Source organism: Xiphophorus couchianus, chromosome 2 (genome assembly GCF_001444195.1).
Source record: "Xiphophorus couchianus chromosome 2, X_couchianus-1.0, whole genome shotgun sequence".
Lineage (NCBI taxonomy): Eukaryota > Metazoa > Chordata > Actinopteri > Cyprinodontiformes > Poeciliidae > Xiphophorus > Xiphophorus couchianus.
In genome coordinates this window covers 28,179,975-28,204,060 of record NC_040229.1, presented here as the reverse complement: position 1 = coordinate 28,204,060, position 24,086 = coordinate 28,179,975, and the positions used below count along the sequence as shown (strand labels likewise).

Sequence of the window (24,086 nt, the reverse complement as noted above, 5' to 3'; positions counted from 1 at the left end):
GCTTTGCCTGTTGTTGCTATGCAATCCAATAAATATCTCGTTTATGATCCGTGGAAGTTGGGCGCCTGAAATACGTCCAGAACTATAAACACGCTGACCTGACCTGACTGTGGGCGAGCATCAACTTTACCTTCAACCGTTCTGAAACGCCACTGACTGAGTTGTCAAGAGACGAGCGCGTGCCGAAGCACTGCGAAGTGAGCTTTTGTGAGAGTTAGACGCACGCGATTCAAATTATTGTTCGTTCTCAAAGATGTGTGCGCACAGATGGCTCACTTAGCAGAAATCGCGCCATATTTTCATTTGATTTTGGTAGAACTTAATTCCCAAAGGGACTTAAGGCCCGTGTGAGGGGGGGGAGCGTTGGTGTGTTTATCAAAGATTAGAATGTGGTTTTATTTTACTTTTGTAGAGACATTTTTTATTTTTATTTTATTTATTTAGCATATTCAAGCAGTTTCACTTTCAGATATTTTCAAGTCTTCATATTGTTTCTCATTTTACAATTGGAATTCACTGTGGGAATTATTTCTGTTCAGTAGTTGAAATAACAGTAAGGCTTTCTATAATATTGCATATCCATATGTTCGTTTGTTGTTGTTGCAATATCTGAGGTGGAATATATAGATTATTTTCTCTCCAAAGATTTTTCAGATTTGTTTCAATATAAAACTTGAAAAAATTAATACTTTTACAGTAATGTACAAATGTGTACTTCCAGTGACAGTATGCAGTATTTGCAACAAACAACAACAATGCTGGTGAACAAACAAGAGGTCTCACTTTGACATAAACTGCAGGTGTGTCTCTGACATGGTTGATTTTTGGCTAAAACTTGTTTGTTCTTCATTCACTTAAGTTACTCAAAGTTGGTAGCATATCGAGAAATTACAATGCGCTACCCAAACCATGCTTCATAATATTATTATTCAATTTTTAAAAAAAGGTGGTTAGTTTTTAGTGAACTGAGATTGTTGGAATTAATAACTAGAATGTTTTTAAGCTGGCAGCGCCAGTTTTGTTGAGGTTTTTTTGCACGGGGAGGGAAATATTGCACACAAAACTAACTATCGTTTAAACAATAATAAGCATATATTTGTGTCAACACAGTCTTTCCACGCCCCCTTGCATGCTTACAAAAACAACAGAAATATTTCATGATATATTTAGGAGAGATGAAAACAAACCTACAATAAAATGTTTATTAACAGCAAGTTACTCATGAACACCAATGTAATAAATCACAATGAAATCAGATGTCAGACTCTTTTTACATGTCAAAAACTGTTCTTTCAAATTCTAAATCTATAAATAGTGCTGGCTTGTCCTGATATTAACTGTAGTATTAAAGATACAACGAAAAACAATTCCATATCATTTTATTCATTATTACCAGTTTTCCCTGTTGTGTATTTAGTGCAAAATTAGCCGCGCACAACAAATGAAGGATTTATCTTTTATTAACAACAGAGCAACAGAACTGATTGTTGCGTTGGCTATGTTTATTATTGAACTTGGCGCCCCCTGTTGGCAGCCCTCTTAATCACAGGCCTCAGCTGAAGGAAAGTCTATAATGAAAACTGCTGTGCAATGGAAACAATGTTGGGATGAAGAGAGAAAAATTTGATTCCACAACTCAATCAGAGCAAAATTAGAAATAGTTTTTATTACACAGCTCGGTCTCCAGCTTTTTACAAATGCATATATCAAAAAAACAACAACAACAACAATCACAGGAGTTAATCAGGACATTATGAGTGCAGTAGAGACATCCAGCAGTTAGAAGTCCTGTTGGTAGTGGACGCCGACAAAAATGACTAAATGTCTCATCTTCATATTAAAATGGTCCGAGAGAGTCCAGGGACAGATTCAGCTTCTGACCGTTTTGACACAAAAGGTACAAAATTTATTTTTAACAGCTTGAACTACAAGCCTTTTGTTTGCTTGAGTATCAGGTTGAAAGCAGTGCCTTGTTTAAGTACGAGCAGAGAATCTGTTCCCTCATCGGATGAAATAAACCAACATCCCCCTTTAACCAGCTGCGCATCATAAATCAATCAATTTGACAATACGTGCTGATAAAATATTGTACAAACAACTAACAATGTTACGGGAAACGGATGGGCAGATCAACCGGCTCGTTGTTCGTTGCTCCTAAATGAGTTTACAGTCACAGCCACAGTTTACTGGTGGCTCTAGCACAATTTGTCCCTGAAACGTTTCAAACCTTTTGACGACAATAATCCGAGAGGAAAGCTCTAAAAGCAAAATGGAATTAAAATCATGAGGTTGCACAATTTCAGTGCCTCTCAAAATTCATTTTAAATAGATGTAGCTGAAAGATGTTTAATGCATCCTTTATTTTATTGAAGTTGAGATTTAAGGGACTTCTAAATAGTATTCCATAATATAAATTCAACCCAATTCAACCGTACTTTATTAATCCCAAAGAATACTTACATCACCTTCATATGATCGCCCGCTGTCTGGCCTAAGAGTCGATTCAGGGAAATCTAGATAAAAACCCATCAACACCCCTCTGTCTGTCTGCTCCATTTCGGTCAAACGTTGCATTAGAAGAAGTTTCGGTCCTGCAGGCAAAGAGAGTTTCTCCAGAACAGGAGCATCAGTAACTGCGCCACCAGTGATTTAATGCAAACATTTTTTCTTCAGGTGTGATTTATTTCCCCACTTAGACTCAAAGTAAAGGCAGAATCTTTTCTAAGGTTGTCATTTTTAGACTATGCTACTCCATGTGCACCAGAAGCACAGACAAATGCAGACCGCACACTGTAAAAACAAACAAAAAAAGAATACCCACAATAAAAATGTCTGCTTGTTGTATTTATGTCAAAGTATTAGTGTGCTTTTCCTGTTTCTGTGCAGGACAACGGATCAGAATAAATCACTAGAAGAAACTGAGGAGCAGGATGATGCAGTTTTGTATTGTATTTTTGTGGCGATATCTCAAATTAATGACTTCATATCTACAGCATTAACATAACAGCTCTGTTGTATTTACAGCCTTTAACTAGACCCCGTGACTGGCTGTGTTCCAGCGTTTCCTCACCGCTGTCACAGACGTCTGGATTCTGTACTGGATTCAAGTTAAACTTGGCGCATCATGTTTAAACTACAGCTCTGGTCTTTAGTGTTGTACACTGACAGTACGGTTGGTTAGTCTATAGCTGGACAACACTAAAGATTTATTTAAAGGAACCAAGCTAATCAGTTAATTAATGCCCTAATTTAAAAATGCCTCAGTTTGCTAGTAAACCAGGTATTTGTATCCCGTTGGAAAATCCAGCCACCAGGTTTGATTTCAGTCACTATACGTTTGTTTTACTGAACACGTCTAACCAGCCTTCTGAGTTAGTGACCTGTTTGAGGCCGAGTTCTCGCGGCAGCTTCACTGGGCCTGTGCGGCTTGGTTCTTCATCTCCTGCCACTGCTTCTCCCGCAGGTTGAGCTCCACGTCAGAGAAGGCTGCCGGGCCCCAGTTGGTGATCTTCTGTGGCCCCTTGGAGCCTGTGGACGACAACAAAAACATCATTCTTCATCCAAAGTTCCTGCAGGTTTCAGCAGCTAGAAATGAACACTTTTCCAGATGATTATGAATTAAATTTAAGACAACAGAAACATACAGCAGAAAATCGCGGTGCTATTTGTAAGATTAGCTTTTGCCTGCTGAAGGGCAAAAATACTGCTGGCGAACAATGGCTACCATTGGTTTTAGCTGTTGAGGTGTCAACATAGCGCACTAAATATTAAATGTATGTGTGATATATAAAAGCAAAAGGGACTCAGTGTTTTGCTACTAATCATCAAAACTATGACAGTTAGATAACAAGGTTCAAGGTCATCACATTTCACAGGTCAGTGGAAGGTTTTAATTTAAAATAAAAGAGAGGGAGAGAGAAGTTATGCTAGCTTGACTTTCACAAACTTAACATATAGATGTGCTGCAGGACTCAGTGTTTTGGTTCAGTTATAAAAAATTTAAAGTGACCCACACCCCAACTCTGACAGATCATCAGTAGAGCAGGTGTTTAAATTAGCTAATCAACCACCGCTGTGTTCAGACGATCACTTATTAATAATCATAAAGTAAACATCAAGCCTGAAAACGTAAAACTGACAGACTGAATGTTCTGGGAAATGTTTGTGTGTTTTTTCCCCGTTGAATCCTGATACATTCGTGGCGTTGTTAGTCGGCTGCTATGGCAACGGGTTTGGGTGTAGCATAGTCGGCACAGAGAGCGAGACAAGCGAAGCAAACAAGTGGTTTTTGAAATGTTCGCCTTGTGTCGTTTCTTTCCCTGCTTCTGTGTCTGCCACAGAATCACTTTTTGATATGAGCCATTAGGGCAGCTGCCCAGGGCGGCAATAAAAGGTGCAGCAGATAAAAAATAAAACTTGTTATCTAGCTCCACGCTAGACAAGTTTTCTGTTGCTTTTATGCACATGGTGTTAATGTGGAGTTGGTGCCTCGATGAATGCAAACAGTGACCATGACTCCCCTAAATATAACTAAGTGTAACAATGTCACTGAATTAGCAAATAGTGTACATCTGTGGGCACTTTAGTCTTTGTAGAAGTTACATTAAATCCCAATAAAATATTGCACTAGGACTTTTATGCAAGTATGAATCCTTCTGCAATAGACAGTGCTGTATAGTGTCAACATCTCACAAACATCTAAGAACTCCGGTTTGGGGTCCTAATCATGGAACTGCAACCTTAAAATACCTGCAGCCTCTTCCTCTAAAACCAGATTCAGACTCTAATTCCAGGAGGACAGAGAGGGGAAGCAGAGAGCGTCACCTGGTTGGATGAGGCGCAGCATCCCTTCTTGCTGAGCCACTTTGTGCTTCCATGACTTGGTGTTGTTAGTTGCATCTTCCAGCTTTTTCATCACCGTCTGATTCACACACAAAGAGTTACTTTAGAAACCTTGTTAAACACATACACACAACAACTATTTTTAGCAGCAGTGAGAAATGGCTCGACATTTTTCATTTAATAAGTTTGACAGGCGGAGTATGAATTTGGAAGAGTTAATTCCCGCTGTTTTAAACTGTGTGCTTGTGAGACAAAAAAAAATAAAACCCCAGAGAATATTTCCATCAGGTTTGAGATTACTGGACATGAGACACAACAGAAAAGGATGAAATCTAAAGCTGGTGTGATTTAGAAACACAATTAGGTTGAGAGGACCCAAAATGAGACAAGGAGGGAAAACCTGAACTGAAGAATTTGTCATATTTAACACAAGTCATGCTAAAACGTTAAGGCCCTGATTATTTCTGGGTCACATGACATTTGCAGCTGACCTGGTATTGCTCCAGCGCTCCTTGCCTCTCTTGCTCCAGCTCTTCCAGTTGTTTCATGGCGGCCTGCAGGGCGCTCTCCTTGGCCAGCCGCTCCTTCTCCAGCTCCTGTTTCTCCGCCTCGGTCTCAGAGATGGCCCGCTGCTGACGCAGGTGGATCTGCTCCAGCTCGGCTCGCTTCTCAGCCTCCTCTTCAAGCAACCTGCTCCACACACAGACGAGCAACGCAATCAGTGGCGCTTACTGATAAGGGCAAAATGGGCAACCACCCCCCCCCCCCGCCGGTCCTCAGTTTTCTTCTCTGATCGCTTTGCTAAATGATAAAGATGCACATTTTAACCAATCACACTCTGATACTGGTGAAGGTGAAGCAGGAAGTCTCTGTCCTGTTTCCTGTTGGATGACCGAGCCGGTCCATTTGAAGGCAAAAAAAATACCTTGTTACTAGATATAGTTTTCAGATTTGGACTTGAGTGTTTCAGGTATCTTATTACTTATTTAACCAATTTAATGTGAAAATATTAGCATTTGGATATTGTTTTATTTACCTTGGTACAATATAAATATAAACCAGAGATTAGAATCAAACTGTCAGTAAGTAAAAGTAATCTTTTTACTAAACACGTGTGTTCTTACTTACATTTTTCATGACTACTTCTTATTTCTGCTAGAGTAATAATATTCTTTAGTGGCTTGGGGAAATTTTTAGGTTGCTCCAGCCACCTCTGACCACAAGAGGTCACCCTTTGCAGACGTTTTATTTTTTGCCTCCCTTAATGGCCTGCTCTTCAGATTCTCCCAGGCCTTCGGGTGTTTGGGGGGATTTTAGTGTTTTAGACTATTTTGACATTATCACAGTCAGAGTGACAATGTCAGTCTAAAACTGAACATCTGCACACTTTTAAAGTGGTGAAAAGCATTCTGAGTGGAAACGCCGGATCTGCACATGAAAACGGCTCTGAATAACCAAACTACAGACACAAAAAAACAAAACCAAATTTGTGAGATTGTGACATTATCCAAAATAATGAAAATAGTTTGGATGAATGTTTTCCTCTGTTTTGTTCTTACATAAAGGTTCTGTCATGTTTACATCAGGGTATGGATGGAAAGCCCATATTTGACCTGAAATTGGTCATTTACAGCCCAGAGAACAAGGAAGGTCTTGATTATTAATTTGTTAAAGAACAGATTCAGTTAGATTAATTTTAGAAGAATTATCAGGGATGCAAATAATTGTGCCACCAGTGAGCTTATTAAAAACAAACAAACGTCTTTCCCAGGACTGCCAGGAAATGTGGTCATGTGTGCAGGAAGTATTTTTGAGTAGCATTCTGACAGTATGCAGGAAAGATGACGAAAGTGAAAAATCACTCCACTAGCGTAGATTTGTGTATGGAACGAGTCTGTGGAGTAGAAAACGTTTCAGTCTGAGATATCAGTGGCAGCCTGACGTTGGATACCATTGTGCATCAGCAGGTGGCAGTGTGGTGCCTTTACCGTCTGTGGCCTAATCACCAGCCTTCACAGAAGTAGTTTTAAATTAGTAATCTGGAAATTCTTAAATCGTCTTTATTTTATTTTTTCAGTATTATTTGTATAGGTGTTAGAATCTTAACCCACCCTCCTTACCAGTTGGTGGCAGCAATGCACCGTTAAGTTGTTTGCCACTAAATACCACAAGAAGCAGAAGAAGAAGAAGAAAGTTCTTAAGTCACTTCCAGCAGGAAGTGACTTGTATTGAGTTTGGACATTATCATCACAAAAAGGAAGCACAGACAAGAAAATAACTAATTTTGACTCTGAAGAGAGTCTGCCCCATCACTGCCAACTTCATATTTCGTCTGCAATCATTAATATTACCAACGACTCTAAGTAAATAAACTTTAACTCAGCTTAACCATAAGTAACAACATTTCCTTGTAGCTGCAAACAAAAACTCAACCCCACCAATAAACTGCCTGCTCTTGTTCTGTTGACCCGACCTTAGGTTCTGTTCAGATGAAGCTCAGACTGGTAGAGCTGATTGCATCAATGAAGGAAAAATCTAAATAGCAGCAAGTTCAGGACAGATTGTTGTCTCTCAGACACTGAGTTAATTTAAGAACAGAGTGAAGCGCTCAGCCGACGGGACAGTGGAAAGCTGATGTCAGCAGAGAGGAAGGAAGGACAAGAGAGGAAACGCAGCGGCTCTGTGGCAAAAACGAATAAATGACCCAGTGAGACTCCCGTGAAAAAAAGAGAAGCAATCTGAACTCTGAAGGCCTTTTGTGAGTTAGACATTAATAACTTTCTTGTAATATTAATATCTTGTCCCAACTTTACGGTGGAAAAGGAAAGAAGCCCTTTATTCTTCCGGTGAGGATATTTCCTCTCTATGGCGTAATCTCTGCCCTCCACCTTCGGACTGACCGTCCCTGCAGCTTACGAACGGTTTCCTCATCCTGCCTGGCCCGCCTCTCCTCCTCCAAAGCCTCCTCCAGCTTATGGTACATGTCCTCCAGCTCCTGGACCCTCTGCAGGTACTGCTCCAGCTCAGTGGACTTCTGAGCCACCTGCTCCTCCATCTGCTGCCGTACCTGGTAGACGAGAAATGAAACCCCGTTTCTATTAGCAACGGAGGATGGATTTTGTGACGATTTGACATCTTTTTTAAGAAGATTCTAGGAAGTCATTTATACCTGCTGAACGTCATGCTCTCTCTCGCTCTCTGGCAGCATGAATGAACCGCAGACATGTCTTACACTTTCCTTCTATGAGGTTTATATCGCTGTGCTTCCCCTAGATACAGTTTAAATCACTTCAGCAGCTGGATTTCCACTAACCATACAATTGTGCAATTTGACAGTTTGAAAATGAATTTGCTTAATGGAAACACGACAATTTAGAAGATAACTCAAAAATGTTTTGATGTCAGGATGAGGTGGCTTTATTGGCCGTACTGAAATTGGTTTATTTCGCAAAACTGCAATGGGAATATTGTTTTGGCGTCACACGAGTCACATGATCGACAGCTAGACGTTGCCACTGGAAACCACGTAGAAGAAACCGACAGGAAGTAGTTGGAGAATGTTTTTTTTAATGATTTATCGCGCGAACAAACTTATTCGTGTGTGATTTTAATTGTGCTTCTTATTTAATTGAAACACTGCCATTGAGTTATTGTGCTTTTTCAATATTAGTGGAATACTGACAAGGTTTTGCGCATATTTGTAACAGGATCACAGCTAGCGATGCTGGAAATAGAAACTTCACCACCACAGAACGTCGTTAAAACCCGGTACAGCTTTAGTATCTGCCCTTACCGATCAGAAAAAGATTGGATTCTTGAGTTTCCAACCAGCCGCCCTCACATCAGGACCATCAAACCTTGAACATCTCTTGATTCAGGTCAATCTAGTAATATAGATCCACCAATAAGCTGGGCAATCAATAAATCAGCCCCAGTTTCCTTAATTCTGGGTGTCACGGCTTCTACGCTCCAAACAAAAAATTATTCCAAGTAAACGTCTGTGGGTGACAACAACTGGGTTGTTCCTTTAACGCTCTTCTGACTTTATTGTTTGACAAATATATGATGTCTATTTCCAGCAAAACTACAGACAAAATAATAACTAAATAATTCTTACCACTTAGATGTAAAGTTAACTTAATCTGATCCTACAAGTTCAAAAAGTGGTAAAAAAATAAATGTATATATTTTTAAAAACCTCCCATCATCACACCATCCATTTGACAAACAAAAATCAATGGGAGGGTCAAAGTGGCCAAAGTAATCAAAACAATCCCAAATACAAAAGTTAATGCAAAATTTTGGTTCCAAACCAACTTAAATATATTCCACCTGAATAAAAAAAAACTCAAAAAATTGACAGAACTTATGATTTATGAACTTATGATGATTTCATCGATCATCAGTCAAACAGATTTCGTCTGCCTCCAGAAATGTCTGGAAATGAACCATTGCTATACTTAGTGACTTTTCAGACAAAAATAAATAAAAATCAGCCAAAATTGGAACTGGCTTTTTTTGATCGGACAGAAAACTACAATCGGTGAATCCCTAACGAGTATGAAAAAGGTTATAAAGGGCATGAATGTTGCACTGAACTTAATATTTGTTTTAAATGTACTTGCTGGAGGCGGCAAAAAACAAAGTCTGGGGGATTTCTGGTTGAAACAGAAATAAAATTAAAAGTAAATAAGACAGCAGAGGCGGCTGTCTGAGCAGAAATACGCAGATAAACATCTTTATAGAAAGTCCGTCACACAGCCACAAAGGGCGCTCAGCAGTTCATGTTATTTTCAGAGGAAGTCATGAACTAGATGAAACATCTTCTGGTCGCTACAATTACCAAATGTGTATTTCAGTAACAAGGGCATGACTTCATTTAACAGAGAAACAAAATTAAGCCAGATATATTAGGAATTGTACTTCAGGTGTTTATTGGGGTAGATTTTTTTTTATTTTGAGCATCGAGGTTTCTTTCAATCGTTTGTTGTTGTTTTTTTTTTTAACCTGGCATACCAAGACGCATGCAAATACAGAGCAGCTCATTTATACCTGCTGAACGCCATGCTCTCTCTCGCTCTCTGGCAGCATGAATGAACCGCAGACACGTCTTACACTTTCCTTTAATTAGATTTCCTTTCATAAACCTCATTAAAGGTTTATAAACCTTTTATAAACCTTTTTATAAACCTTTCCATATCGGTACCATTTTTTCTCTCTCCAGCTCCGTCCTGTAGCGGTCCTGAAGTTCGGTGTGAGTCAAAAGGCGTTTTTTCTCTTCCTCTGCTGCGTTTGCTGCTGCCTCCTCCAGAGCCTGACCAGACATAAAAAACAGAAAACAAACATCAAAAAGGAGACAAGAACTATAACGAGCAAAGTGAAAATGGCTGTTTGGACAGATGTCAATAAGGTCTGGTAAGATCCTAGACATTTAAAGCTTAATGTTAGATGGTAACGTTTGAGTGTAGATGTTTGTGATAACACACGAGCTGTAATTAGGGGCAGTATTGTGTATTTTCCAGCCACATAGTTTCATTTTGTAGCACAATCAAGTAACAATGTTACCTTCAGTTGTTATAAAAATGCTCTATCAAATATGCCTTAAAAGAAGTTTGACTTCGTAATTTAACGCCTTGAAATTGGGCCTCTGTCTCTTTAAGAAGCGCCTGCTCTTTCTGACACTCCACCTTCAGGAAGTCATCACAACATGCTTCCTGTTAGCTTACGTCCTTTGGGTTTCTCTTAGCATTACACATTTTCCTATGCCATCTTCCAGAAAAGTCAGATTCATGTTGTGTGGGACAAACATCTGTTGCATCTTCTTCATGTCGGGTCTCTTGGCTGCTTCTCTGATTAATCATTTCCTTGCACTGCCTGTTAGTTTAAATGGATGAACGTGATTTAGTGGGTCTGAATGTGTGCGTTGCCATTTTCATTCAGCATTTTCTGCAAATTGTCATAAAAGTGGGGTCACTCTGAGAAGTATTGATCACAGATTACAGTAAGATATACTGTAACACGTTTTACCCTAGATTTGTTGGCTCCTCCACCGCAATTTGAATATTTATCTGAAAGAGTTTAAATGTCAAGAGCTTTTATATGACAAACAGCTGTAAAATCCAATCTGAGAATAAAATTATGCAACTTGTTAAGATATAACATCAACTAGGGGTGAACTTCGCGTTATCTTTCTACAACAGCACAGAGACAGGGAGTCTACAGCATGTGTGTGTGTTTATTTCTAATACCTTGTGGGGACCATTTTCCTGACATATACAACGTTGTGGGGACCCACTGCTCCTTGTGGGGACCGAAGCCTGGTCCCCACAAGGGGAATCGCTGTTTTTGGGTCAGGGGCCAGATTTAAGACTAAGATATGAATTGAGTTTTGGTTAGAGTTAGGTATGTAATGGATAGGGTAAGGGTTAGGGTAAGGTTTAGTCAATGGAAAGGGACAATGGAAAGTCCCCGCAAAGATAGCTGCGCAAACATGTGTGTGTGGGAGGGGAGGGGGGCGGGCGTGTGTGTGTATGTGTTTGTATCTGTCTGTGTGTTCCTTGTGCATTCATGCTGCTAACTATGTGAGATGGCGTTCTGCACCTCGACGCCAGACTGTTGTGCATTCTCATGCTGCTGTCCCACACAAAGCCTGGCCTGTCCTCTAGTGTCTGTAGCATCACAGACAGAGTTACTTCACTCTGCCTGTGCGACTGGCTGTTTGTCACCATGGTGCTGCCTCCCGCATCATGACATGTAATTCAGCTCACAAGCTAACAGATATCTGCTAAAGTTCCTCTGAGGTACATTAGAGGTGATTTTCATGTCTTAATTAATAAAACATTTTTTTTAGAATTGTCAGCCTGATAAAATAATATGACTTCTAATCAGTCTGTTGCGATTGAGATGATGGTAGTGAAGCTTCATTTGCGTCACTGAGGTCTGGATGTAGAGCTCTGTTCCTGTGCTGCTTTCGTTCTTCGTGTGTTTTGATGGTTTTGGTGATGGCACTCAACAAAATGTAATGTTAAGTTACTGATTTTCTCAATTGTTGACTGTATGGCGTGTCATGACTTTGTATTTTTATGATGTAAGCCACGTTGATCTTCCTTGTTGCTGAAATGTGCAATACAAATACTTTTCGTTTCCAACACCGCCGCTCCGTCAGATTAAGGTTTGAACTTTAGGTCCACTGATTCTTCTCTTTTCAAGCCGTTTTGTTGTCGCTGACCGTCACTGTCCTGATTAAAATCTAGTTTGGCTGATGCTTCAGAAGTCACACAGCTGGTTTCACATGTGAGTGGAGGACACTGTGGCAATGGCTGCAAGGTGCACAGCTTGTGTAGCCGCAAAACAAACCCAAATCAACACCCCCCACCACCAATCCTTGACAAGTGCTGTAAAGTATTTGTGCTTAAATATTTTTAGTTTTCACCTAACATGCTGCAGTGTTGTATAGATACAGTAAATCATCTCTCTACTGTATTCAATTAAAAATACCTTATTTATTCCAAAGAAAAATTAAATGTGGGAACTTATGTCATCGAATTGTCTTCAAAAGGTTGTTGTGGATGATGATGCGTTGGGCAGGAAGCACCTAGAAAACGTTTTCCACTGTTTTTCACTCCTTTGAAGAGTGCCAACTCTTGGACATTTTCCGCTGTGGATAATTTGCATCATTTTTGTAAAGTAAGCTTAATACAGTTTAGAAATGGTTCCATAATTCTTCCCAGATCAATGGACAGCAAAGATTTGCTTCTCTTAGGTGATTTCTAATGTACACCTGTTTGCTTCAGACCATCAAGATGCCATGACTTCTTTCATTGAAGTCACATTTGCTGGTGTTCATTTGATCAAGTATATTTTATTAGCAACATCTGGCTGCTACTTTCCAGAAAAAGCGTACCTGGATTGTCCCAATAAAGCATTTCCACATTTGTTTTTGTTAAATAAACCGTTAGGAAGCAGATCTAAAATAGTTATAGAATCTGGTCAAACTTGAGATACTTTCACATTATGTTTTTATCAAACTGAATGAAGGCGTATTTTATTTTTTACTAATGTCTGTTTTGAATTGCTTCACCAATTCAGTTTTGCTCCTTTAACTTCATCTTCTGTTGTCCTTTGTGATACATTTTTAATTAGACTGGTTCTGAAGCCATAATTCTACTCAGAGGAAAATGTGGCAGTGATTATCTGAAAGTCAAAAACAAATTAATAAACTGTGATGTAGAGTTTTAAAGGCATCAACAGACAAAAAGTTCAATTTTTTAACTCTGTAAATCTTTGCATCATCCGAAACTTAAAGGTGCAGCAGAGAACATTTCAGAGAAAGGTGCTGTTAGCTACTGTGATGTGGACGCTGGGTGGTGTGTGTTTGATTTTCAAAGTTTGCTAGCCAGCAGTATTTACTGAACCAGTGGCTCGAAAAATTACCATCAATGAAACCTAATCCCATTGAATTTGTCTGCCATTTTGAGGCGTCTTCAAACTCACTGCAACACAGACTGTTACAGGAGATCCTTCCTGCCCGACGCCACCGGCATCGCCACCTGGAAGAACTCTCTGAATAATCTTGGATCATTAAAGTGTTTAGTGTGAGGTGTTGTATATTATTATTCAGACTTAAATGCCCTGAAATGTAGATGAACTGTTTCCCCTTCCCCCCTGCTCCCCCCACATTGGTTCTTGTTATGGCAGCCATGTTGGATTTTGAGCTCGGGGGGAGGGGTGGGTGATGTGAAATCCAAGTTATTCTTTCCAAACTTCTAATTTGAACTTCAGATTAGAAATCAAAAGGCATACATATATCAATTTATTCAACCAAATACGCCACCTGACTGGACAAGCGTGATTTTTTTGTTGTTGTTGTTTTGTTTTTTCAAATTTAAAAAAACGTTGCTACTCTGAAAACTCGGCTTGGACCGTGTTGTAAAACAGCCACTGGTAACGACCAATCAAAACCAGAACTCTAACGTGACTAAGCAGAGTAATGAGTGACATCACCTTTTTTTTTTGGTAAAGCTCACATTTCCTGTCCACCTCATTGTCTCTGGCGGTAATAAGAGGAAGCTGTTAGTCAAGACCAGCGTTTGATGAATTCAGGTCTAAGAAGAAAAACATCGATTGAGTAACGTGTCCTCTCTGCCACGCCCACGGTTTACTTTATTCATGAGAAGTCTGCGGCTTTTCAGAGCAAATCAGAGGTTTTAGGGGATCTAGTTGGGCCAGTTGAAACAACAGAGTGCATGTGTGAAACCAGCAGTGCATGACAAAGTGGAGAGCACCGAAGATAACCGAGCACTAAACACACTCTGGTCCTTTTATTACGGTGACATAGCTGCACAGGAATGCTGCCGAATCAGTTTTGTGACTTATTTAGCCTCCAGGAGTGCTGCTGTGACGTAAGTGTGTGTGGGAAACCACTCAAAATAATGTAACACACACACACACACACGCACATTATCAGGAAATGTGTAATCTTCTGCAGCTCTGAATCGTTAGCTTGCAGCAAAACAGCTCGATAACTGAGGGCAGCAGCAGAGGAAAAAGAAACACAAGATTTTATCTTGTAGAAACCGACATGGTGAAGAGACAACCAGCACAATGTCAACGGTGAATGGTGTGTACAGGCAGAGACGTTTGTGTAGAATCTCTTTGCATTGTTTCTTTTTGCACACAGCCAAAAACACCAAGTGCTGCGTTTCTCAGATCCACATTCAACTCTGAGTAACAGGAAATCCCAATTTTTTTTTTTTTTAAACTCCAAAAAGTTGGAGTTAAAACAGGTGAAAGGAGCTCAGATGTAGATTGTGGTGCTGGTTGGAGTGCTTGTGGTTGTGGCGGTCCGTGTTTTGTTGTTGAGTGGGAGGGACACAATTCAAAGTGAACACCATTTTAACGCTGATTATCTTCTACAGAGTTACTATTTCTTGATAGAATGAATTCAGTAGAACTGATCCGATATCAATATCTGTATGGACCCCAATATTGAAAGCAATCTTAGGTCATGTATTAGTGACAATGGACCCGATCCATAAGGGAAGATCTATCCACTCTAACTCTATGCTTTGTACTCTGAGCAACGTCAGGTTTTATCATTTACTTTACATTATATTTAGATTTCCCAATTGTACTTTCGGAACTATTTCAAAGAAAGTTTGTTGCAGTTTACACGTTTGACCAATCTTGTGATGCTAGTTAGTACTGTAACTCAGTACATTTATGTCCTCGTTTTAAAAAAGAAACACTTTAAGTCAATTCAGCACTGCTTTTCTGTATCGGACGACACTAAACCTCAGGTATCGGAAGTGAAAAAAGTGGATCGGTGCGTCGCTAGGGTTTAGGAATGTGTTCATACTGTTTGCCAGGAAGTTGTATAACCACATATTACTGGATTCAGCTGCCTTGCCTGTCATGCAGGAAAGTGATTTTATTTTCTGCACTGCTTTCTGTATACCTGAAAATAAAATCTTGACTCTTGAAGTCAGACATTCCACGATTAAATCTCTGCAGGTTCTCATTTGTTCTGTTTCTAGAGTTTTGTTCTTAGTTTTGCTGGTTGAGGCACTTCTTGGCCTGTCACAATAAATTTTGCTGGACAATAAATCGTCCCTGGAATTACTATGATAAATGATAATATTGTTGTTTTGTGACCATTTCTGACATATTGATAAAGGCATAATAATGTACAGTAAGTGCCCTCTCTAAAATACTAATAAACTTTAGTTTTGCAAAGAACTAAAGTTCTAAAGTTGACAGTAGAACTGGAAGACATTTTATACATTCAAAATAAAACTCAACAACCAAAGACAATAAATGGAAATAAAAAACACACACGACAATAAACCATAGATAAAGTGGATTATGACACGTCTGTAAACAAAATGTAATGAGAATGGAAATCATTGAGCTCATTTTAACTTATGCAACTGCGACAGGCCTAGGTTTCCCGCTGGTTTTGTGTTGTTTGAAGGATTTTTGCTCTTGCCTTTTACTTTTGTCTTCATGGATGCAGAATAATAATAAAAGCTGACAGCTGTGACACTTTATCTTTACTTCCTCTCTGTCTAATTTATGTTTTAGTGTGTTTTCTTTTTTTTGTTGCTTGATCATAAACCACATTCGCTGAGTTATTCCCATAAAGATAAACAGCACAGAGTTTAACTTCTTGATTTACCAAAGTACAGTATATCCATCCAGCTGTTTGTTCACTTCAGATTACTTTTGGAATTATATTTGCTGTTTTATAAATTATTTTTCAGTCTTTTATTTTTATTTCCACCAGTTTCACTTATTTCCGTGTCTTCCAATAACACGCTTCCATTAATACAGAAATATTTTGTCCTTACCTTCCTCATGTTCTCCAGCTCAGACTGCTTGGCCTCGTTTGCCGTCTGCAGCTCCCTCATCCTGAGCTCCAGCTCCTCCTGCTCCGCCTGCTGCCTGAGCCGCAGGTCTCGCCGCTTCTGTCGGGCTTCGTGGTGTGGCGCAGGCCGGCTCAGACGCAGCAGATTCACACACATCTGAATCGCTGAGAGGAACCGAGGAAGAAGAAAAAAGCAAAATAAAGATGTACTGCACATAGTAAAAGTGCTTTTCCCACACTTTCGTTTTCATTATTTGGAGGAAAAGCAGTCAGTGGGTGCACAAGACTTTAGAAAGGGTGGAGGTTCACTTTGTAGCAGGACAATACTAAACAAGAACTACGGTTTAATAATTTAGACCACGTGTCAAACTTAAAATCCGGCCCACCAGAAGTTTTTATGTGGTCCTCTGGATTCTGGAACTTCAAGATAATAACATTAGTGGGCTTAAATATTATTTTATCAGTCAAATCACTGCATTTCTATCTGTATTCTGGCAAATTGAAGTTATCATTGTAGGCAGAGACAGTAATTTAGTCGTATTTGTTATTAGGTAGCTTTATCAACACGGTCGGCCATAACCAGCCCTTTATAGACATTCTGATCCTGATTGTGGCCCAAAATGAAAAAGAGTTTATCATCCCTGAATTAGACCAAACTTATGTTTATGTTGGAGCAGCAGAGACCAAAATCAAATTTACAATCATTGTCAATACTTGAAAACTCATGATCAAAAACGCGCTCCATTCAATTTCACTGAACTTCAATGATTTTACAAAGACTAAATGTCGGTAGAGAGAAATCCCAAGATACTCAGGGGGCTCAAGAAATATACAAACCAAAACAATAAATAAATAAATGATGTATAGTATTCTTAAACTTTACAATTATTTACTTTGTGCTTGTTTATCACATTAAATCTTATTAAGATGCACTATTGTTTGTGACTGTAGGGTGACAAAATGGGACAGTTCTTCAACAAGGTTTGATTACTTTTCCAATGGGGAACATATGGAGAAGAGACACAATTCTTTGAGGTTTCGATAAACTTTTCACACAGCTCACCCTGGATCCACTCCTGCTTCTTCTTCTTGTCCGATGCGCTGATTTCGAAGCTTTTATGAGACAACTTGATGAGGAAGAGGCACTTCTTTCCCTCTTTGTCTTGTAAGGACTGCAGTGGAAAGCAAGAATGAAACATTTCACCAGTCTGGAAATATTATGTACCAAAACATAAAAATGCACACTTCAGAGTTAAATAGGGTTGTTTTGTTTTGTTTTTTTATCTCCGTGAAACAAACAAAGCACAAAGCAGTAGAATCCGTGGTTTCGTGCCTCCACACTGCAGGATCCGTCCAATGGGATGTCTCCTTTCTTCTCTGCGAGGTCTTCGCCCACATAATACGAAATGAAGCCAGGCTTCAGCACAAACCAGCGCTCTGTCCAGTTCTTCCTCTTGTGGCCTTTCTTCATCATATATCCCTACAAAGAAAAAGAAATATGAGAATTTTTTTTTTCTACCTGTTTTGGGAGTGATGTCAACATTGTGGATTGGCCCAACCGGATCTGTGGAGGAAGCTACGCATTAGGGTGATGGTGAGGAGGCCTTTTGGGAATATGCCTGTCTCATTTTCTATCAGAGATAACTTTTCTGATTGACTGAATATAATCATTAATCTGAATTGTGACGTTCTTCAGAAAGCGGTCCATTCCGCCATGATGGACGTCAAAAGTCCTGTTGAACTTGTCAAAACGCAGACGCTTGGTAGCCTAATATTGCTTTTGATTAGTCGGTTGCATTGTAAAAATGATCATAGGGTTCACGTTTTACCTAGAAGATTAACGTTCATATGCTTCATAAGTAAGAAAGTTTGGTAAGATACAATCAAATACAGCAATGGAAAAGGGAAGCATCTAATCATTAGTAACCATGGAGAAAATGCCCATCATGTAGCCTAGCAAAAAACAGTGGCTAGCATCTAGACTATTATACACTTTCAAGCCTGCTACTGTGTAAGGGAAACACTGTTTATGATTTAGTGGTTTGAATCATGTGGTGTGAATTCAGGCAAAGTCAGAATTGATCAAATCAACTAAAACATCAGGAGGGAAAAGTGCGGGTCGCTTTCTAAGCCAACCAGTTCCAACTTTTTACAGCAATGAGCCGTAAAAGAAGAGTTACTTTCATTGACACATTAGCTTGACTTAAACAAGCGGAAACCATGGTTACATTAGCAAAAACAATCATAGTTCCTCTGTTCAATACATCCATCATGGTGCTGCAACGTTTTTAGTATCCGTAGTTCTAAAGGGTTGATGCAGAAATATGAATAACTGTATATAATAGTGGTTACAGTCATCGGTTAAGTATTTACTGACAAAAATCATGACTGTATGATTCCTTGATGCCAGAGTCTCTCTGACTGGCGTTGGGAGGAGCTACTTTTAGCTCCTGCTGACATGATGGCCCCGTTTCACACTTAAATAAAACCTGGCTGGTTGAAATGACACCTAAAATGTGGGAAAATACACAACATAGAGTATATCAGGGGTGTCAAGAAAGGTAAAAATTTGGCCAACAAAATAAAAAACAACCGATAACCCAAAAAATTTGGAAATTGTCCGTTTTCCTTTTACTAAAGCAGCAATCTGAAGCTGGGTCTTTCATGATAAAAATGTTTCATAAAAATAGTATTTACTGTTGTAAAACAAAAACTAAAAAATTAATAATCACAAACAAATTTTTGCATTTTTTATTGAATTAAAGTAGGTTAAATTTGCCAGTTTTGGCCCACAGCACAAAGGTTTGGACACCACAGATATATACATTGAGTAGGAACTATTTTCCGTGGTGGACCAATGGACAAAGCCACGTTATTTCCTAATGAAAAGGAAGAAAAAGTCCTGGACTTGTATCATGTGCAGACATAAAACCTGATAACAGTTGTTAATCAACCAGACAGTCTGAAACCAGAAGAGGTTGAAGTGTTGCCCACCTGTTTGAGTACATCCAGGATGAGCTCCTGGTAGACCTCGCTGATGCCCATGGACAGCGTCGGCTGGTCCATGCCCTTGCTGAACTGGCCTGAGCCCACCAGCGTGATGAGCTCCCACACATTCAGACACTGCTGCTTGGAGCTCAGCTCCAGCTTCAGGTCCTCGAAGCGCTCCTCCACCCAGCTTCCTCCCATCGCCTCCGTCAGCTTACGCAAGAAATACTCGATCTGTGGAAGAGGACGCACACCACATATGGTCAACTCCAACAAACAAGTTCAGCTGCTACGAAAGGGAAATTGCAAAGACTGTTTGATTTCATGGAGTTATTCCTAGGGTGGACATTCACACTGCAAAAACACAAAATCTTACCAAGTATTTTCTGTCTGGTTTCTAATGCAAATATCTTAGTACACTGAGTATACTAGATAACTTTTCAGCAAGATATAGGAGCTTGTTTTAAGACAATAATTCCTTAATATTGATGAAAAAGTACTAGTTCCACTGGAAGACAATTTAATTTATAGTAAGACATTTTTCCCATAAGTGAAATAATGTGCCAGTGGAACTCCTATATTAAGGAATTATTGTCCTATATCTTCCTATATCTTATCGACACATTTGTGACAGACTTGGCCGAACTAGCGAACACTCAGACTGTTGGTGTGGACAGAGACGTAAGTTGGATGTGAGTCTTGCTGAGACTCGCAGCCCAGCTGAGGACTCAAAAACTCACTAACGGAATGGAATCGATGTAGGAGAAGTTGCTAGTTTCGGCTCAGTGGAACGATCAAACTAATTTGGATGATTGGAAACTGAGATGTATTGGAGAAACTTTAGGGAAGATTGAAATTTATAATCTACCTTAACTAAGACATTCTGTATCTGAATTGGCTTTCCCCGTGTTGCCTTGGAAGGGGCTGCATATTTCCAATCTCCTTGAAGATATGTAAACATAACGCTCCTTTCTACCTCACCCCCTCCTGTTATCCAGGCAGCTGTGGAGCTGAGCGCTCCCAAGGACATTCCTTGATAACAACATCTTATCGGACTTCTGCCGGGAGGCTGAGCAACGTGGTTTCATGGCCTTGTGATGTCACCGCCTTCACTTGTGTCTTTGTTTTGCCCTTTTGTTTTGTCTGAATGTTGCCATGTGCCCTAATGTGTTCTTTCCTCTTTTTATTTTATTTAGTTTACCTGTTAGAGACTGTGCAGTACTCCCTATTTAACCCAGTAAAGGATTACTTTAGTCTAATAGCAATATCAGAAATTGTGGAGTACGCACTATTTAGATGTCTTGTAAAACACTTTATATTACCTTGTTGCTGAAAATGTGCTATGTAAATAAAATTACCTTACCTTGCCTTATTTCAAGTATACTAACAAATTTGTGCTAGAAAATGGACCAAATATACTTGGTTAGATTTGGTGTTTAGCAGTATGTCGTTTATCGTGACAAAATTTCTTTTTGTGATAAAATCCTGGTTTATTGTTGTTACGATAAATTCCAACTAATGACATCCAAAAGGAAAAAAGCCAAATGGTGCATATTGTTGGCATTTTCTACAGTTTGTTCAATGAGAACATCAATAAATATCAAATTTAAAAATGGGCTTAAATGAAGTTACTGTGTGCAGCTTAGTGATACAAATCTACAAGTGACTGGGAATGTTTTTCAAGAGCAATATTCACAGTCCTAAAGTTACATAAGAAAGTACTAAATAGTTCTTATTGTCACCTTTAGAGTTATCATACAAAATGTTGTGATAAAACTTTAAGTCCGTATCGGTCACCTCTATTTATGGATGCTGTGCAGCCGAAAGGAAGTCAGCTCTTACTTTTTTAGTACCTTCAAACAGTTGCTGTAATGGATAAACACAGCAACAACATATCCTTTTTACAACTGGGAGAAACATTTAAGATCCTTTTGGTATTAATAAAGTATTTATGAATTGAACAGAACCTACTTGAACAGAACAAACGACAACTCTCCCTGATATTTCTACCTTTTACCAAAGTAGAAGTCTACATTAGCTGAGTGAAGTGTTTAAAATGTCGTTTCAATTCAACAAACAATCCTATGATTCAGCTCTGATGTTTGCCATACTCAACAATAAATCTTCCAGCATTTGTAAAAGAACAGGAAGCTGGAAACTTCCTTTTCTGCTCTTGAGCAACTGGCCAACTGGTGAAACAGCAACGCAGCACATCACTCTGAATGCCTGTTACAGTAGAATCGCCTCCGGTTTGCAGAACTGCTGGAGAATTTAAACAAAAACTTATTTATACAAAAAACAACTGAAATGAGAAGTTCAGATTAACTGGCTAATATGACTCCATTCATATCTTGTACATTTGTGACTTCCTCTAGTTACCAGCCAGAAATTTGTCACTTTGCTAAAAGTGCTTCTCTGGTGTGAACGACGTCAGAAACGTCCACACGCTCATCATGAGCTCATATTTATTTAAATTTGTTTTGCATGAGTTTTAATTCGCAGGGTGAAAATCATTTTTAATAGGTTTATTTTTAAAACCATGAACTGGATGTTCCTGTTTTGTATTCATTTTATCTGATCAACATGAGTCCCTTAGTATCAATAAAGAGATTGTTTAATCTATTTGGTATTACACATTTGGAACGTGAGAGGGAGGGAGTTTATGTTCTTCAGATTTTCATTCAGGTTTCTGCTAAACTTCCTAAAAAGATGCACCAAAACTAAACTCTGTGGAAATCAAATATGGAGGTTTTGCATAGTGAAATGCAACTCCACTGCCGTGCAATGATAAAGATCAACCGCTGAAATGCTTTAGAAATGTTGTTTCACAGCTGCTTTCACACACATTTTCACAACAGGATGCCAAAACTGATAAAAACAGGATTAGGTGAGCATCACATACTGAAATGTTTGTTTGTAGTCCCATGTATTTATTGTATGGAGGGCAAAAGAAAAATAGAGAGCTTGCCAACGATTACTACCATTGGTTTTCGGTGTCAAGTTGTCAACATAACGTGCTAAATTTGAAATGTGCAGGTGATATATAAAAGAAAAAGGGATGCAGCATTTTGCTACTAATTGTCAACACTACAACAAGAAGATAAGGTCCAAGAGTATCACATTTAACAGGTCAATAAAAAGTTTTTAAAAAAAGAAAAAATATAGCGAGGGACAACAAGGAACTTGCTCAAGCTAGCAAGGTATGCTAGCTTGACTATGACTTTGTTTACTTGCCATTTGCAGTGGTGCGCTTGCAATAGATGAAAAATACCAGCTTCTGCAGGTTTTATTTTGTCAACGGAGTTGCTCCGCTGCAGCAGTGCGGCGATGGATGGCAGTGAAACAATCGTCTTTTTGCCTTCTTGTGTTGTGAGCGCGTGTGAAATTTTTTGGATGTATACAATAACATTCAACGTGTCTAAATGTGGTGCTTTTTTGTACATTTTGCCACCTTATTACTATAAATTTTAGTGTATTTTATCTAATAAACCAACATGAAGAAGTGCATAATAGCACATTTTACTAGTCTTGAATAAAATCTAATCCAATTAAATGAATTCAGGAAATTAAGCAAACATTAGCCTCCTGTCTAGGTTTTATAGATACTGATCCTGATACTGAGCCATTTTATTTTTACAGTAGTATTTTCCACTTAAGTTGGTCTGTTTCTTTTGTAACATGAGTAATAGCTATTGCTACAGATTTTGTAGTCAGGAAACAAATGCTACCCCTTGCCCCATGACCTTTCCTTCATTGTAGGGATGCTGCTGTGATGTAATCTCACCTCCTCTGTGACGATGACCAGCGGGTATCTGTCCTCACACAGAAAGTTGAATATGCACCATATCTTGAAGGCGTCGTCGTTGGAGATGAAGAGCTTTTTCTGACCCAGGTTCTTCCTAAAGCACAACGTCCAGCACATTTTATTGAAGTCCTGGCGGTCAAAGTTATCCTTCGCCTATTGCAGAGAGAAGGAGGGTGGGAGGCATGAGGAGGACAACAAAGCAGGTCTTGTGAATTATCTGTTCGAAAACAAGGAAGAGAGTTTTTACACCCCACAAACACGAACAGTTTGTCAAAAGATAAAACCACCTGAACATTTCATAACCTTGAACTTTCTCATATTTTTTACGCCACCAGCAGCACAATAGAAAGGATATTATTGACTTTTTCTTGGAAGCCCAGCAGAAAGTCGTGCGTAACCTTGAATTTGAATGAAAATAGTACTTGGTTTTTCTGTTTTGAAAAAGCAAAAGTCCAAAAAGTAACTTGAATTTAAATTCTGCCCCGTGTTACATTGATACCCCTGAATAAAGAGCAACCAGGCACATTCGGTAGTCAGATACTGTTATATCTGTGTAGGTTAATCTCAGTATAAGTGCATTTTTTGAGCAAAAGCCTCAGATGGTTGTAAGAGAACATTGAAAAATAAAAACTTAAAAGTGACCCATGCTTTATTATTTAAACCAGGACAAATTGCCCTCCAGAGGTAACACATTCTGTAAATACAGGACGTCTGTGTTAATTTAATTTCAGTAGACCAGCACAATCGTTCTATGAGGTTTGATGGAGAACATTAGTAAAGAAAGCCTAGTGAAGATTGAGGATGACAGCAGACAGATCAGAGATACAGTCATGGAGAGGTTTATAAACTGTTGGGTTCATAACATCTCAAACTTTAAAAGTCTCATGGAGCGCTGTTCAAACCATCAATTTATGACAAAAATAGTATCTGGCACAACTACAAACCTTCCAAGATATGACCAACTAAACAGATAAGCTGAAAGAAAGAGACAATTGAGATCTAGACCTTCAGAGTCACATAAAGACAATTACAAAGGCAGCCTTCTGTCACCTTTCCAGGAATAAAGTTAATGAATTTCCATCAAGA

At 39.1% G+C, this 24,086-nt stretch overlaps 1 protein-coding gene across 1 annotated transcript in view; it reads right to left on the bottom strand.

Annotated features, from left to right (window-relative positions):
* Nucleotides 1-1,640: 1,640 nt before the first annotated feature.
* The window catches only part of swap70b (switching B cell complex subunit SWAP70b), a 34,667-nt gene continuing 12,221 nt past the window's right edge, over nt 1,641-24,086 (bottom strand). The window contains exons 3-12 of the mRNA XM_028027185.1: nt 22,980-23,153; nt 19,202-19,429; nt 17,541-17,687; nt 17,271-17,379; nt 16,191-16,372; nt 10,049-10,156; nt 7,743-7,909; nt 5,334-5,532; nt 4,825-4,921; nt 1,641-3,528 (exon numbers count right to left, since the gene is read on the bottom strand). Coding sequence (XP_027882986.1) covers nt 3,410-3,528; nt 4,825-4,921; nt 5,334-5,532; nt 7,743-7,909; nt 10,049-10,156; nt 16,191-16,372; nt 17,271-17,379; nt 17,541-17,687; nt 19,202-19,429; nt 22,980-23,153 — 1,530 coding nt within the window. The 3' untranslated portion in view covers nt 1,641-3,409. The remainder of the gene's footprint in view (nt 3,529-4,824; nt 4,922-5,333; nt 5,533-7,742; nt 7,910-10,048; nt 10,157-16,190; nt 16,373-17,270; nt 17,380-17,540; nt 17,688-19,201; nt 19,430-22,979; nt 23,154-24,086) is intronic.